Source organism: Nyctibius grandis, chromosome 5 (genome assembly GCF_013368605.1).
Source record: "Nyctibius grandis isolate bNycGra1 chromosome 5, bNycGra1.pri, whole genome shotgun sequence".
Lineage (NCBI taxonomy): Eukaryota > Metazoa > Chordata > Aves > Nyctibiiformes > Nyctibiidae > Nyctibius > Nyctibius grandis.
This window is the reverse complement of record NC_090662.1, coordinates 87687132-87705247: the sequence shown is the minus strand read 5'-3', so window position 1 is coordinate 87705247 and position 18116 is coordinate 87687132. Positions and strand designations below refer to the sequence as shown.

Below are 18116 nucleotides of genomic sequence, written 5' to 3'. Positions count from 1 at the left end.
TTTCCATCACTTCTTCTAATTCAATGCTATAGGGCATTGAATGCTTATTTAGGAAAAAGCAAATGCAATTACATTCCAACAATTTCCACCTTTAGCTAAACAGGCAGCTGCTTCTATTACTTTGCTAACTACAAAGTAGCTATAAAGAGTTCTAGACCTCAGCTGAAAAACAATTATTTTTTTTAAAAAAGATAAATAATTAAAAAGAGAAAAAAAGGAAAAAAAAAAAGAAAAAAATGCAAGAATAAGCAGCTACCATTTCCATTTTCTCTTACAAACATGCTCTATTTATACCTTAGCCACAGCTGACAAATAAGCATGGAGGTTATGGAATTTGATTAATACAGCATGCAAAAGAATGTAATCTATTTTCATTTTCTTGAAAGGTATATTGCAAATTTTTTTTGGCACTACAGTGCTTAATGCAAAGCACTCTCTAACCTCAAAACATAAGGTAACATGGTTAACATAATAATTTCAGCCCAAACAGACAGGCAGTAAAACATACATTATCATTTAGACTCTCCTTACAGACATCCACAGACAAATATCATAGAATTATTAATAAAAAAGGAGATAACATATGAAGAAAAAGAAGAAAATTTTGTTTTAGCTGTTGAAAGTTGTTTATATATGGGCTTTTGCTACACTGTTTCATAAGATAAAATCATGCTTTGTTTAGTGTTGGGGATATGAGTAATACAAAATAAGGTTCAAAGATTAAAAATGTTGTATTGTTCTTACTAGTGTTTTCCTCATTATCCAATAGAAAAAAAATGGTTGTTTAACGAAATTAATGAATTACAATAAACTGGGATATTTGGAATAAGAGATAGCTATTTAACAGAAAGCAATATTCATAATTAGTTAGGGTCAAATTGTAACTAATTATAAAAGTAAACAGATTAGTTATTATATACCAGAATTCCTGGATTCTGGCATGAAAAATTACTAGGATAGACTGAAGGAGCAGTTTAGATATAACACAAAGTAAAAGTGATGCTACTGAGGGAAAATATGTAACTTACATAACACAAAAAATACTATAGGAAGGAAAAACTCCTGTATCTGTATAGTCTCTGCAAAGTCTGGAATGCAGCAGTTTCTGCAACCATACATACCCATTTGACACCCCACATTCCAGAACTCTTGAGGATTATAATTTGAAGAGTTTGCTCTTGTTCCTTTGGGGTAGATTCTTGTAATGAATCTTGAAGTATGTGAAACAAATTCTTTAGCTGAAAAACAGAATGATAAAACCTTGTTAAGAAAAACTTTATTAATAAAGAGATCCTATTTGAATAAATAATAAAAAAAATATAATAATCTGATCCAGCATTTTTTTTTACATAATGAGTATATCATATCAATGTATTTCTATTTTAGGACATTTTTATGCATATTAATATTAGTATATGGGCCACTCTGAGATATGGCTAAAATCCTACTTTAAAACCTTAGTATTTTGTGTATATTTGAATCTGATATTTCTGTGTATAGGGCAGACTTTTGTTAAAGGTTCAATAACCAAGAATCATTCCTTCATGGAAATATTCTGTTTCTTTACCTCTTTCTTAGGTAAATAAATGATTTTTACACTAAAACCCACTGTGTTCTCATGGAAAATTAAAAGACACAAACCAGGAAATTGATCAAAAAGCCCACTCCTTAATAGTTCAATAAGAAAAAAAATCATCCCAAGATTATTTTAGCTTGATTGCTGTTTCGAGGTTTAAATAAAATGACTGATTAATCTCCGGACCAGTGAACAGCACATTTCTAAAAGACACTTAATTGGTTCCTTTATAATCTTCAGAAGATGTTAACTGTTCAAGTGAGTTGATTTTCTTCTTCCTAGCAGTGTTCACTCTCACAAAGGCGTAATCTACACAGATGTGGAAAACTTCAGATGACTTCTATCATCTACACTATTCCTGTTTAATAATTAAACAGAAAGCTTTACATTTCCAGAGTCATCACTCTGATCCTTTCCACCCTTCCCTTCCCCCCCCTGCCCTTTTTTTTTAATAGGACTACTTTTATGTTCACTAGATAACTAGAGGGATCAGAGAGGACTCTGACTAGTGCTGGCTGGCAAAACCTACTTGTTTTGATGCCGTTCAGCACCTTCACCTAAACAACCATTAAACCATCTCCACAAAGTGGTGGATGGCAGCTGGGCTGGCCCTGAATGAATGGGCCTGTGGCAGACTTCATTGTCATGGTCAGTGATCTCTGTTCTTAACACTCCCTTGAGGCTGTTGGCAGACAGCTGGAGTTAAAACAGCAGAGGCTGTGCTGTATTAGCTGCACCAAATGGAGATGCTCATGCTCCAACACAGATTGAGTTTTGAATAATCCAGTTTGGCTGGTATGAAAGATCTGGTCCAATGGAGCAAACTGCCTGCTATGGGGTTTATTCATTCCGTCAATGCGGAGTCTCTTATCTGCAGTTATCACCAAAGCCAGGGCTATTGCATGCATACTCCAGTGAGTACTACAGCCCACACATGGGTGGTGTGAAATCTGTTCCACATATTTTGAAGTATTGACCTTAACTTCTAAATTAGTTGATGCAGAAAACAATGAATCAAAAGGTACTCACACATTTTGTATACTATGTTAATATTTGTTGCCATGAAACTACGTGAAATTAAAACAAAGGTGACTTTTAATTTTCCTCACAAAACCAACTGAAATATAAAAATGCGGTGCAAATGACAAGCTATTTCTAAAACAATGTTATAAAAACAAACAAATAAAATTGAACAGCATGTGTTTCATAGAATTTTAACCCTTCCGATGCCTAAGCGGTGAACCATAGCAACATTGTAACTTTTATCTGATTAAATTAGAAGACATTACCTGAATGTTTTACAAATTTTCGTGCTCGAAGCTCTCCAATGGAGTTATTTTCATAGCACTTCTGATTAGCTAGGGAATGCTCGAAGCTCACAAACTTCTGAGATTTGGTATAAATCACAAGGTCTGACAGTGCAATGGCAATTTTTATCTTCTTCATCTAATAATCATAGTATAAAATAACGGAAGAGTAAAAAAAATCACAATAGCATATATTCCATTGTTATTATTAAAATTCGGAAGAAACTATCATTTTGGATGCATAAAGTATGGGAAAATGTGTCACAATTAATTAATATTTGAGCTTAAGTTATGACTTTTGATAGTGAGAGTTGATCCACTCAGAGACAGTTAAGATTATTGTCTCTATGTTCATCATAGCAATTGCAGGGTGAACAGAGAGATGCTTCCAATGCTTCCTAGCACAGTGTTCTTTGTACAGCTTTATTTCTCTGCTTCTGAAACTGGTATGTAAATTAACATCATTTTTCATGGCTCTTAACATTGCTCATTTAAAATATATGTCCAACATTATATTCCTAAATACATAAAGTACTAGAAAAGGTATACTGGTAGGAAGCACTTGGAGGAAAAAAAAAAAAAAAGAAAAAAAGAGCAGGAGAATCTATACAACAACTACAAAATGAAGAATAACAGCAGAATATTTTACCATGCCAAGCAAATTGATCATAAGTATATTCCTCCAAGCATTGCTCTGAAGTTAGGAAAACTCTGTTCTTCCTAATTAAGATGGAAAGTTATTTGGCCTAAGTCTTTGTTTAGTCTTGCTCCATTACCAAAGCAAGAAAAATCAAAGGCTGCTGTGCATTGAAGAGACTGAAATTTTACCAGAGTCTTATCTCTTAAACTGAGGTACTAGGCAACCTCTTCATTTTACTTAGCATGAACTTGTAAGATAATCAGTGCTAGTAGCCAACAAAGAGCTGATGGTGCTAATAATGTTTACATTCCTTTAAAGCTTTTGAAGGCAAATTCTCATCTGACAAAATAATAGGGATTTCCTGTTCATGGCTCTTAAATTCAAATGCCTTAATTATTCTGAGGGTATGTCCCATGAGGAGCAATAGGAGTCTGCTGTCACAGAACTGAATAATGCAACTCTCTGGATGTGGAAGGCAGTGACACAGCCAAAGCCAACAGCATCACTAAGGTATTTCAGGTGTGTATTCAAATGCTCTCCTACCCCCCAACAGAGCAATAGAGTGGGACCTCAGAATAAATACTCCCACTCCAATAGAGTGGGACCCTGGAAACCATTTTCTCTTCTGCCTGTGAATCATGACCAGACATCTGTTGTTGCTGCTGTTGATCAAGATGTATGTGGTATATGTTCTGGTCTGCAACACGATGTTGCAAACATATGTGACCCTGTTATGTGGAAATTTGGCCTTCCTGTTCAAAGAGGACTCCATCCTTCCTCAGAATTTTTCCTTACTATCTCTGGATATCAGATGGAAAGAGAAAGAAGCAAAGATCTTGACCTTCAAATCACTTAGAGAAAAGAGACACAGAGGAAGAGACACTGCCTTTCAGCAAAAACACTGAGCCCTGAGGAGCATTGCCAGTCTACTGTCATTCAGATAATCAGAGCATGATATGCAAAAGTGACTGGATACTGGGTGCTTCCTCCCTGCTTAAAAAACTTGAACAAAGCAGACTGAACCCTGATGGAGCAACAGAATTCCATGGCAGAGAATTATTACTTGGTTAAAAAAATCAGTAAGTTCAGTTTGACTGCAAAAAGATTACATCCAATTTTTACACTCTCTATCAGAAATAGTATTTAATATTAAGTGCCTACATGATAAATGTAAAAATTCCTTTTCTATTATAAGTGCTTAAAAATGTTTTAGCACAACCAGAACTCTACACCTAATTTCATGTATAAATCCAGAATAGAAGAAATAGGGGAATGGGAACTCTTCAAAATCTCCAAGACAGACTGGTGGACTGCTGGATGAAATAGTTAACTCTGTCCTTCGTCATCAGGAACTGCTATGAGTGTTCTCTGTGCATAGCTCCAGGAGGGCCTTGAGACCAACAAAGCAGTTGGGCAACTTTATCTTAGATCTATTGTGATATTGAGCACCTGGGACAAGCACAAGACTTGAAAGTGAAAAATGCAGGTAGAGTTTAGAATGGGAGCACAGGGAAGGGTTGCTTTTTTTGTTGGATACTAAAATACGCTCCAGTTTGGAGTGTATTGTAAGAATCAGGAAAACTCTGAAACCTTGAGCTAAAACATTATGTCAAAATATATTGCTTTAAGTAATTTTAAAGCCTATCTTTTAAATTTCATCTCTATTTTAAGATAATATATTCCTTTTTTTTGAAAAAAATGCTGGCATACATCTATGTGTTTTCTAAATTCAATTGAGACGAAAGTTACCTTTGCCTTTTTTCGAGGTGGGGGTGAAGGTTTGCGATCACTTTTTCTTTTTGAGGGTGAGCTCTTTGGGCAAAGAGGGGCTTTTTCATCCATCTCCTCTTCATCAGACATATTTTCAAAATCAGAAATTTCCGCTGTCTCACCATGACTGTCAAAGTCTCTCCTGAGCATGCTTTCCTCTGTTGTTCCAACTTTTTTATTTTTTATCAGAATTTTGAATTTTAATGCCTGTAGAAAAGAAGTTAAACAGTAGTAAATAGAATTATGTATGGATAGGTGTTCATATCTGGGTATTGTTTAACCCACATTCAAAGCTGTTTAAGTACAATGATGTGAGGTAACACAACGAAGTGAAGATAGATATTGGTGAGGCAGAAGTCAAAAGCAAGTAAACCAGACAGAATCTGGGGATCAAAGTACACAACAGAATGTGAATATCTAACCACACAGAGAGATACACAGATGCTGAAACTGTGAGCAAGATTAAGGTAGGAAGTTAAGTAAGTGTCAGAGGTGATGACCAGGTAAGACATAGGAGGTATATTTTTGTGCTATGCATGAATTAATTTCTTTATATAGACTTATAGACGTATTTGATATTATTTGATTTTTTTTTTAGCTATGATTGCAGCTGCTGGAAATTTGTTGCCCTATTTGATTAGTGCATTTGTGCACATCTGTCTAGTGTACCAAATTAAAACTTTTGTTGTTATGTCATTATACAGTGGAACCTCATGCTGACCTCGGGGAAATTAACAGAGTTTCGTAATTTGTTGCCTAAGCAGTTTCTCTATTTTTAAATAGGCATGTTTCGACTTCCATAATATGGAACGTAGGAAAAAAATTCATTAAATGTTATCATTTGTAATAAGATGTCTTTCATCTATCCACCTGAATCCTATGAGTATAAATTTCACATAGATTTATGAAATAATATTCATAGTAAAACAGTTTTTACGTAGCAGACATTCATCTCTACCTCTGTACACAAGAATTGTCAGTGAGTAACAGAACTTAGGTTCTTGGACAGAAATATTCATGCAACATAGTTTCATACGCACTAGTGAAAAGGAAGGCTATTCGGCTAGGAAGGTTACAGAAAGGAGGAACAAATACTTACATATTATTACATATTAAATGTATGTAATATTACATATATATAACATATGCATATTAAATAAAAGATAACTGAAATATTGTATTTTAAGGTATCCATTAAGTAAATATGAAAAGCATGGATGATAGAAACATATATAAAACCAAAGCTTTATAATAGAAATTAGAGCGATAGGCAAAGAAATGGTCATTCCATTTCTTTACATTGCAATCTCCATTGCTGATAATCCCATTATCACTTCAGATCTTGTATCAGTAGTTTGTCAGTGTGCCAGTGGAATGAGATACCCTATCTATCAATACTATGCTCGTGTAAGATTTGATTAGTCTCCCTGCCCTAGTGAGTCAGAATAAGGGTGCCCTTTAACATTTCCTTCATTTCTTATTGATGCACTCATTTTTTTTTCTATGATATTTTTAGAATAGTTTTAATATGAGTAATGCTACTCATAGTTTTTAAAAGTTCTGGATTTTCCTTTGCATTTTGATATTTCCCAATTCTAGCCACTTTTGGTCTTGTATTTTGCAATTCATACATAACATTTAATTCTATAAATTAAAAAGAAGACCTGGTATACAAGGAAAGGAAAACCTTTCCATGGATATAGTACTGCCTCTTATATGTAAACTTTAAGTAAAAAAAGACCGTAGTCTCTGTCATCATATAAAAATGGGCCATGATGTTTAAGTCAGATAGATAGTTTCTAAAATTATGTTTATGAACTGTTAGCAAAGAAGTAAATACCCTGAGGTAGGACAAACATGTCTTTTTGTTTCTATGAAGATAATATTTTAAAATCACAGCTCTCTTTTCAAAAACAGTTACAGAAAATACTCTAGCAAGAAGAAATTTTGCTATTTTTTTGTCCAGAAGTAGATCCCAATAATAGTTAACCCAAATTACTGAAAGTGAATCATGAGCTGAAAAAAGACATACCATGGATTTTAAGTCTGAGCTTCAAAGAGATCTTAAAAATACTTATAACAAATGTATGGTTACAAAATCAGTGACTATGTGAAATTTGAGTTCTTTAATTGGTAGTCAGCAGTGGTAAACACGTGGCATCTTTTAGTACAAATGTCTAAATCTTTTAAGCAGATAATGAGCTGAAAGTCTGAACATTCACTGCAACTTCTCTTTTTCAGTTTAAATGTAAAATACAAAATATTTTCAAAAACACATGTTTACTATGAACTTATATATAAACTGTAAGCATGCTAAAAAATTCAAATACGTAAAACATAATAGATCTTACCTAGAGCATAATAGATCTTCAAGGCTGGCATAAGCAAAAGCCTCCAAGTACAATCAATTGGAACAAATATTTAAATATTTAAATGAAAAAAACTTAATACTTGTACTAAATACACATTCTGGTTAATGTGATATACAACACAAGTCGGAATAGCTGAAGTAATACAAGACTCCAAGACAAAATCACAAGCACTTTGGAATGTATCAGGCAAATCCACCTACTGGCCACTGCAATTAATGTAAAAGGGACAAAATTCAGTCCTCAGAAATGTAGAGAACAAACTCTGGATTTGGGTCATGAGTATTAAAAAGAAAAGAATATCTTCCCCTGTTTAAATTTGGCATGTTCTTCCTTCATCTCCTCTCCTGACTAGCTGTAGGTGCTTAGGAAGAGGAATATAAAATCCTGAAAATCTTGCTAAGTAACAAGGTTAAAATCAGTTTAAAGTTTTACATAATTTTTTTATTATTTCAAGAATTATATTACTGTCTTAAATACTGCTATAGGGTAAAGATGCAACACTTACCATGAAGTCTAACATGGGGAAGCTTTTGAGGCATTGACAAAATTTATCTTGAATGAAAATAACAGGACTCTATTGTTAAGTAGAATTGTTAAAAAAAAAAACCAACATCTGCATTCTTCAATGATTCAAGAAGAGATTCACGCTTCGTAGAAGTGTGAATGGATGTCTTTTTGGCAGCCTTATAAGACACAATTATTGAGATATTTCAAAACAATATTACCAATGATGTCTGAGCCCTACTTAAATGGATATTAAATATATCATGAGTACCTTTTTAGCTATCTCATAACAAGTTTTCATACAATACAGTTATCTAGTGAGAAGTCTCCTACATTGAAAATTCCAGTTCTGTGTTGATGAGAGAATCTTTCTAAATGTTCTTTTATTAAAAATACAAAAAAAGAAAAACACGTCTAAAGAAGGAAATTGGAAGGGGTGACACTGGCAAACTAATTTTCTGGATGAAGTGAAAACCTGACACAATTCGGGGTAAAGGTGTATGTGTTCTAAGAAACACTCTGTCCATAAAAACTATTTTTGCAATATATTATTTCTCATTAGTCTACCAGAAAGAGTCCCACTCAGGAGCCAAACTTCAAAGATAAAGTGACGATCAATTTGCTAATGGCTCAGAGGCTTGACCTATTATAACTGCTGGCAGTAAGGTTAGTTCTCATTGAAAAACAGGACTCTTAGCTGGCAATGCCTTGTCCTGTTTTACCTGAGGAATCCATCAGATAGAAGAGAAATATGAAAACACACATAGACTTTTCCAACCATGCAATCAAAAAGACATCTGACAGTAGTCTTGGAGAAAGTTCTAGTGCAGATGATTTTGCATTTTTTAGAGACTCTTAAGACAAAAAATTGGGGTGTAACTGATCCGCAAATTTATTGCAAATAACACTGTTAACCAGCCTGCTGCTCATGATTCAAGAATCTGCAACAACTCAGAGTCAGAGACTAGCAAGGGTCAGCAGCTCCACAAGATGGCCCAGAAGATGATGGTGACAGCAGGGCAGGCACAGGGCAATAGCCTCACCAACTAGGGCAACAGTAAGACAAGTAGAGCAGGTCTGGGGATGGTAAGCAAGTTCAGGAAGCAGTCCAGTGGCTGCCAGACAAGTCACAACCAGGTTGAACCAGGAAGCCATATCGTATAAGTACAGAACAGATGAGTTGGGAAGGACCCCTGGAGACTATCTAGTCCAACCCCATTGTTCAAAGCAGGGCCAATAAGAGCTAGGGCTGTGTCCAGTTAGGTTTTGAGTATCTCCAAGATGGAGACTCCATAATCTCTCCAGGCAATCTGCTCCATTACCTGACCACCCTCACAGCAAAAATTATTTTTCTCATGTTTAAATGTAATTTCTTGTATTTCAGTTTGTTTCCACTGCCTCTAGCCATTTCACTGAGAAAAGTCTGGGTCCATCTTGCTTTTCCTAATGACGCTCAAGATAATGTTAGCCTTCTTTTCCACAAGAGTACATTGCTGATTCATGGTCAACTTGTCCACCAGGACCCTCAGGTTCTTTTCTGCAAAGCTGCTTTCCAGCCAGTCATCTCCCACCCTGTACTGGTGCATGGCACTATTCCTCCCCTGGTGCAGAACTGTCAGCAAGGCAAGGCCAGGAACAGCAAGTTGCAAGGACAGGCACTACATACTTACAGTGTAGCTCAGGCAAGGACCGAGGAGGACAAGAGGCTGAGCTAAAATGCAGCTCCAAAGCCAATGTTAGGGAGTGCATAGGTGCAGGTCTCACAATTTATCTGTTTTCATTTAAGTCTGGTCCGAGGCTAAGCAGCTGTGCTATATCAGAAATGACATTGTACCTAGGCAACTAAATCTCTGGTGGGTGGATTGGAAGGGAATCCAAAGGATGATTACAGAGAAAGATGGCTAAAGGCTGGTCAGGATAATTAGTCTGGTGTGCTTAGGGCCCTCATGCACAGATTCCCTACCACAGTTCAATGTTCCGAGAAGATACCTTGACAACAGAAGGATCTTCTTTTTATATACTAAACAAACCGTCAGCCTCAGACCTACCTGGCTGATGATACAAAGTATGGCAGTGTTTTGTTTTAGTTACCTTATGAAATTGCCTTACAATACGGCGAAGTTATTAAAAGGTAAGTGACTGTTGCACGTTCAATACATTTCTGGGGAAACCATGTTCCCTCGAAAGACAGAAGAGTACAATGCCCAGAAACAGTGTAAGAATCAGATGAGACTTCTGTAAGCTGCCACTAGAACCTAGAGAATCCAGAAATTTTATGATCAACAATACTGATTTTCTTATTTTTGAGGACATCACGAAGGTATGCTACATTTTCAACATCTTTCTTCTCATTTTTATAAAGAATAGATGTCATAGACAGATTGAAAGGCAAAACAGTGGACTGGAAATGTTTCTGACTTGCTAAGAAGCAAAGGTGTTTCTGATGCAAAGACTTGGTCAGGATATTTGCATATGTGACTCGTAGGTCAAAAAAAAAAGGAATTAATCTCATCACTGAAACAACAGAATTAGATATGCTAAAGAAGTCTTGATCTTGAATTTCTGAGTTAAAATCTTCATGTCCTACTTTTCAATAATAAGAAAATAAGACTATAAAACCCTGTAAAGATATGGGAGAGGAAAATTTGGAGATGGTTCGACTGAAAATTGAATCATATACCCACAGGTTAATCAGACTATTACCGTTTTGTCAGACACTACAGTCAGTCAGTAAGAACCTGTTTGTCAGAGATTATAGACAGCCACGTACAACCAAGTTTTGAAAGTTTCTCAGTGAGACAGGTCTTTAAAGAGAAAGGAAGAAAGTGTAGTAGCAATATGACTCTCTTAGACATAAATATTTGTCCTGGTTTGGCCCAAACCAGGCCAATTAGTCTTAGAGAAACCAAGGTCACTGCTAAATTCCTCACTGCTTACGAGTGAAGAGCCGAAGGGGGGTCGCAGCTGCAGGGGGGAGCAGACAGGGCAGGTGACCCAAGATTGACCAACGAGGTATTCCATCCCACACACGTCATTCTCACTTTCCTATTTATCACTAACCCACTGCCTCCTGGAGGTGGGGCCCAGGAGGGAGGGGCCCTCCTGTCTCCCACTGATTGGTACCAGCTTTGCCAATTCTCCAGTTAAAAGCCTGCAGGTGTGATGGCAGGGAGAGCTATTGCATTTTGCCCTCTGCCCGTGCTGGGCGGAGCTACTGCCTTTTCCCTTTTGCCTGTGCTGGGGGAAGGTACTGCATTTTCCCCTCTGCCTGTGTTGGGGGGAGCAACTCTGCCTGAGGAGGATTTCCAAGCTCTCAGTCTTGGTTTTGTATATATTTGTATATATTTGATTATTTCTATTATTATTGTTATTATACTCTTTTTTTTTCATTATTATAGTTTATTAAAACTGTTTTAACTTTCCAACCCATAAGTCTCTCTCCCTTTTCCCTTTCCCTTAGGGTGGGGGAGAGGGTTAACAGAGAGCATCTGCCACAGGTTTAATAGCCAGCCCAGCTTTAAACCATGACAATATTGTATCTAAATGTTGAAGACTATAGCACTTGGTTCACCCAGACTGGTGCATTCTGGGAAAACAGTGACTATTCTGGGAAAACAGGGACTGCATATGGAAAGGTGCTTTGTAGATTGAGTAGATACAGGTGAGGAAAAAGGTGAAGAAGGAGTCCTGGCTATGGGGTTAGTTGGTTTTCCCCCTAACAGTAGGATGTAAAATGCCCAGAGAGAATAAAGTTGTACTGGACACCTTCTATGAATCTTTCTCAAGATTATTAAATAGGTCATTTTATTTAGATAGCATAGCTTTAATAACTATGGGGAAACCTTGGCGATCATGGCCAGAAATGCTTCTGAACCACCACAACATAGTAATTCATCTTGCAGCTCTGTGGTAAACATTAAGGATGGCTTGTAAAATAACAGTAGTTGCCACTTCAATTTCAGTTAACAATGCATCAATATCTCTTCCAAATTTTGTGATAGGAAAGCTGCAAATGATGAAAAAATTCCTAAGAAGTTCATGTATATATCATGCCAGCAGCGTAAGGTAGTTTGATGTACTACATTGCAAAATAATTGAGGAACAAACCTTCATCAAAAGCATCAATGTGTTTACATTATTTTTTCTGTGTTACATTTGAGGATTACTTGTTTCTTTCAGTAGCTGCCAAATCTATTAGAGAGGAAGGATTCAGCGGGTAAGTAAAAATCAATCTCACTTTTAGGATTCTAATATTGTCTAAGTTCATCTAAAAATTTCTGCACAAGACACCACATTCTGTCACTTTATATCAGCATAATCCAGGAGCACTGATGCAATCGGCAGTGATCTCTGGTGCCAGTCAGTGATGTCAAATGTAATTTAATGTGGGAACTGACTCAAAGGACATGATGGTCCAGCAAATATTAAAGGAAGTTCATTAAGTCTCTTTAGAAGCACCATAGTGGCCAAGACTCTGAGAGGATTATAGTGGGTCTGTTGCTTTGGGTGGCAAAATATCAGCATGGGAAGGAGGTAAGAGAACAGATATGGTAGAAGAGATTAGCAAAGCTCAAGGGTGGCCTCAGTTCATCTCATTGGATGAGGGGTGTGTGAAAGAAAGAAACAGTGCAAAAGCCTTCTCTTTACTCCACAAGTAGAGGAAGAATTGTCTGTTGAGATGCTACAGAATACAGTAATATTCTATGGAATTAACAGTAGTAGTATAGTCAGCTGCAGGGTGAACACATGACTGAGGCCAAAGAATTAAAAAACCTCTTTTCCTGACATTTTCTGGGTTTTGTGTTTCAGGGCAAGTGGGTATTGAGAAAAAGCAAAGAGGAATAGCTTTCAGTGACCATTCAATTTTCTTTTCTGGACCTCCGTGTGATTTTCACTTAGAGTTACAATGGTAGGAGACATCATGCATGAGCTGTGGTCCAAGGAAGCACTTAAGAATAGGTTTGCTCTGCATTTTAATACTTCTTCCAGAAGCACACAATCATCTTAGATGACAAAGGTGTAGCTCGAAACCTACTTAGAAAAGGAAGTAGGAGATTGATCAGACAACAAGAGGAGAAAATAATTTCCTTGGAGATCTCCACATCTCCAAGATCTAAATAAGAACCCATAATTAACAAATGTTTCTATGAAGTGTTCAGAGAAATTATGTGGTATTCCACTTCATGTACAGACAAGGGTACCATTTGATTCGGATCTTGAAGAACATTGAGAAGTGGGTATTAAAAGGAAGCCTTACATGAACTGCGTGTACCCCTTAATAGGAGAAGCAAAAGTAGGAACAACAGTAGCTGTCAGATGAGAAGGATTTCCCACCCAAAAAACATAATGTTTCAGTCTCGCATGACAGGGAGAAGCTGGATGTTGAAGGTCCTTGCCAAAGAAATCTGAGAGAAAAGGGAAGGATGGCTGAACTGGTTAGTCCAGAGACAAATCTTTGAGGGATCCTACAAGCAGGTTGTTAAAAAAAGCCTAACAAAGAAGGCAATAACACAGGTCATGAGCACAAGAGGTGACAACTAAGTGATCAATAACTTATTGTGACGCAGACACTCAGAAGACATGAGGGACAGAAGTACGACCATTGCATTTATAGGCATATGAGGCACATGTGGCAGTAAATAGGTTTGTGCTGTGTCCCTAGGGATATTATTAGATTGGAATATTCTCTAACAAAATATATTACAAAAAGGTCTATGTGGTTATTGTTAATTTCAACGAAGAGTGAAAGACTCTATCCTTTCAATCCCTCTCACCTTCCTAGCTAAGGTCCAACCAGAAGGGAGGAAGGTGGAGCTCAACTCAAGGTAGGTGAAGATGACGAAAGAAGGTAAACAAGATTGTAGGGAAAATGGAGGTAAAGCACTGTAACTCTAATCCAAATACCTTAATTTTTAAACTCAGAGTAGTTCAATTCATATATACATATACACACACACAGAGTAAAGTGATATGAGGTATATTCACCTTAATATTGAGCTACTTAAGTGTGACATTCATATTCATTTATAATCAAGTAAATATTTTAACATATAAGCAATATATTTTGCTTTAATATAAGACAGTGTAACAGTGTTAAAAAAAAAAAAAAAGAAGCAATCCTGAATAAATCATCCTTTTAAATTAATATTTAGAACAGACTTCTAAAAGCATATCCAATAAGGCATGCTAAGGAAAAAGCTAACAATCTAGGTGAAAGAATGTATGTTGGCCACAGAAGATTCTGAACAGAGCTCTACAAAGAAAACTTAAGACCTGTTAGTAGGCTAAATTAGTGCATATAATGATTTCTTTTAAAAAATGTTGCTTTTTGCTATATTTTCTATTTCTTATTTATTTCAATATTCAGTGAAAGATACAGGTTCACATATAAATACAGATGAGTTACATAGTTTCAAAAGAGGAAACTGAATTTAAACCTTTCCCTTTTTGTTGCATATGAATATAATATAGACAGATACAGTTATCTGATAAGAGTTTTGCTAGTAAAAGTACTCATGTAGGCAGGCAAACCAATTCCCTTGAGTGCATTATTCTCTGAAATTTTTTTCAAAATTAGTTATCAGGCTATCGGTTGTATCAGCCTCTAAGCAAGTGTATTTACTGCGTTTGAGCCATGCCAATGAACATTTATAATTCTGTTGAGCCAATCTCGTATCTGGGCAATTACAATGAACTTTAATCATCCTGACACTTACTATATTTTATTAGACTTACATTAGAAATCAGAAGACTGTCATTTAAAGAACAATGCCTTTACTCTGTTACTGGTGTTAACACTTCTGATACAATTTTCTTCCTGGCATGGCTTTAGCAGTTGGACTCCTATAGAATCATACCAGACGTGATCGCTTCTTCCCTATTCTTGCTAGTGTTCCATCTTGAAAAAAGTGGAACAGTAAATGATATAGGTGACAACTATTTTTTGTTTTGCACTAACTGAGAATCCTTCTCATGAACAGCATTTTAAATTAATCATTTATGGTTCTGTAACATCTCTTTTGCACCGCCTAAGTAAAGCAGGCTTAAGACTAAGTTCAGCATCTGGCTCACTCAATGATAATGAATTAACCCAGGCCTTGAATATGCATAAGGTCCCAAGCTTTAAGGATGCGATGCCACTAAACTCTTTTTGAAAATGGACCAAAAGTGGTTCTTCAAAAAGATGCTACCCAAAAGTCAAGCTTATTACTCTATTTGCAAATTCAGTCATAACTACACATTTCTATTGCAAAATAAAATCCCAATTAATTTTCTTACGTGCTCTATCAGAGCAGCTAAGAGAAATGGAGACGATCCTAATCCTTGTTCATTCTCAATGTAACGATTTATTAAATTCAGATTTTGTAAATCAGCTGAGGACAGTGGTATTATTTAGGTAACTCTTACATCTTACATAGATGTGGAATACATCTCACATAACTTTAAAAGACTACAAGCTCAATAGAATGAATCTCACCTGAACAGCATTCATTTAAGTGAGGAATAAGTATGGAACTCAGCAATGCATTTTCAGGCAAAAATTCTGCAGAGCTGACTTATAAAAACTCTAAGCTATGGAAATATGAAGTATGAATTCCCTATATTACTGTAAACATGTGGTAAGGGACATGTCTCATAGAAAGTAGTATTTTTAAGTATGTGATTCAGTGAATCCATGATTCAGATGCAGTACACTGATTTGCTGTTTGCTATAGAAGACATATGATCCTTGGACATCTATTAGACTGAATGCAGCTACGCTTTGAGAAGATTTAAAACCAACCCTCATGTTTAATACAGTTTATATTTTTTTCCAATTTACAGAACAGTTTTCAAGGTTGCAAAGTGATATTGGACAGTGTGATATAAAAAAATGTAATGCTACAATCTAAAAAAATATGTTGGCTGAGAAATTTATTAGGACATATTAAATATACATCTCTGTGTGTGTTGTCTTTCCTTATGACAGTGTTTCCTCCCCACATTTTCATTTGCATTGTTCCTTTTTCAGTTACTGTAAAAAAAAAAGTATAAAATATATCTGATATATCACTGATAACAGTGACAAGCCTAAATAACCATTTGGTATGTTTGCATGTATTCGTGTTACATTAGATTAAAAAAAGTCCTTTGTCCTTGAAAGAAAATTATGTGCAAAGAGTGGAACAATGGGAATTTATTTGTTTTAGTTTACAATAAAATTTTCAACACCCATCTAATTGCCTTTTCTGACTTCATATCCCAGGGGTCTCAAGCCTCCAGCTGAGAAACACTGCCCAAGGGAGAAACACACTGAGAAAGAGAGAATGTTTTTACAGTAACAGAACTCAATGAAATAGTTCCATCGACATTGTTACTGACAAAAAATGGAGACCCAGTTTTCCATTTCAAAAACATGTTTAAATTTCAGGAAATTCTTTCCATCTAAGAAACAAAAAATAAATTAACGGAAAACAGACACCCTAACATGTTTAAAGTGAAGGTTTTTAAATTTTGGTTCAAAGCATAATGTTGTTTAAAAATTTATGCTTTGTTTCCTCTTTTAAAGCTAAAACACTGGAAGACTTATTTCAGAAAAAAGGAAGAGGAGGGGGGGAGGGGAGGAGAGGACCTCAAAATGTTGACTTTAGAGGTCAACAGAAACTTTGAAGCTGTTCATTATAACACAATGCTTCAATAACTTGAAATTTCCAAAATTAAATTAATCAGATGTTTGCAAAGCTGTCAGATTCAGCGTTCAGATTCAGTAGTACTTACTTCTACAGTCTTTGGCAAGTCATTCCCTGTGTATACATCTGCCCTCTTTAAAGGCAGATGCTCTTTCCTGTGTTTAGACTACCACATCCAATATAGGGCTACTGTAGATGAACCACATTATGATAATTCATATTAAGTAATAGTTTACTTTAAAAAAATCAGAGTAATTTCAGTGTCGCTACTGGTTTTGATATGCAGGATTATTCAGTGTTAGTAAGTATGGTTCAAAATAACAAGACACATTACTACAGCTGCCATGTTTCCATATAAAATAAACTGCAACCCACAAACTTTGTATTTGTATATAAAATAAAATAAAACTTTTAATGCATTCAAAGGACCAAAAGTTGGATTGATATGAATTGCACGATGTAAAGCTTTGCAAAAGTGTTAGTATGTTAGCTTTTAACAAATATGTGCTTCAGCATTGTACTGAAAACAGTTTTCCTTTAAACAAACACTTCCATATCAATCCACATGATTCATTTTTGCTTTTTCTGTTTTCATTATCTTTTCATGTGGTTTCTTTGTGTTGTTTAATTATTTTTTGTTATCATCTGAAGTCTATTATTTCAGACACCAGATGAGCAGTTTCATAAATTCAGTTGCAGATGAAAAAAAAAAAAAGCCCATTTTTTTTCCCTATCTTTCACAGAGAAAAATGCAATGTTATTACCTCAGGAGAAGGTAGTTGAGTCACCTCTGTTTCACCAATTGTTGAAGTAAGAAGTTTGTTACCTAGAATACTTTTTAAATAGTCTGCCATTACTTCCTGTTGCTTAGGGCTGCAGTGGTTCTCCAAAGACAGTACAACTGGATAGTCAGATGCCTGGAAATACAATTTAAAAGCTTATATTATTAACATATTAAAGAGGACTACTTGATTTCCCAAAATATCTTACAAAAGTCCCCTTGGTAATCTGTATTTTCCTTCATTTTCAAAATGTTCAGAATATAGGTCAGTTGTTTCAGGTTAATAACACAATAAAAAAGCTCACAATATTTATGGAAAAGAGAAAGCACAATTGAAGAGAAAAAAAAGCATCCTCAGGAAGATAAGGGGGGTTAAAACAGGACTAGACGTATACAGAGATGAAAAAAAACAACTAGGGAAATCAAATGAAGATCAGTTAAGAAGGACACAATACTTCATTAGAGAAACCAGGTAATATCTGTGCTGATCTTTGGAA

At 35.7% G+C, this 18116-nt stretch overlaps 1 protein-coding gene across 1 annotated transcript in view; it reads right to left on the bottom strand.

The window, feature by feature from the left end:
- Positions 1-18116, bottom strand: part of PLCZ1 (phospholipase C zeta 1) — a 59179-nt gene that overhangs the window by 22011 nt on the left and 19052 nt on the right. The window contains exons 6-9 of the mRNA XM_068402004.1: positions 17603-17755; positions 5273-5500; positions 2866-3022; positions 1122-1238 (exon numbers count right to left, since the gene is read on the bottom strand). Coding sequence (XP_068258105.1) covers positions 1122-1238; positions 2866-3022; positions 5273-5500; positions 17603-17755 — 655 coding nt within the window. The remainder of the gene's footprint in view (positions 1-1121; positions 1239-2865; positions 3023-5272; positions 5501-17602; positions 17756-18116) is intronic.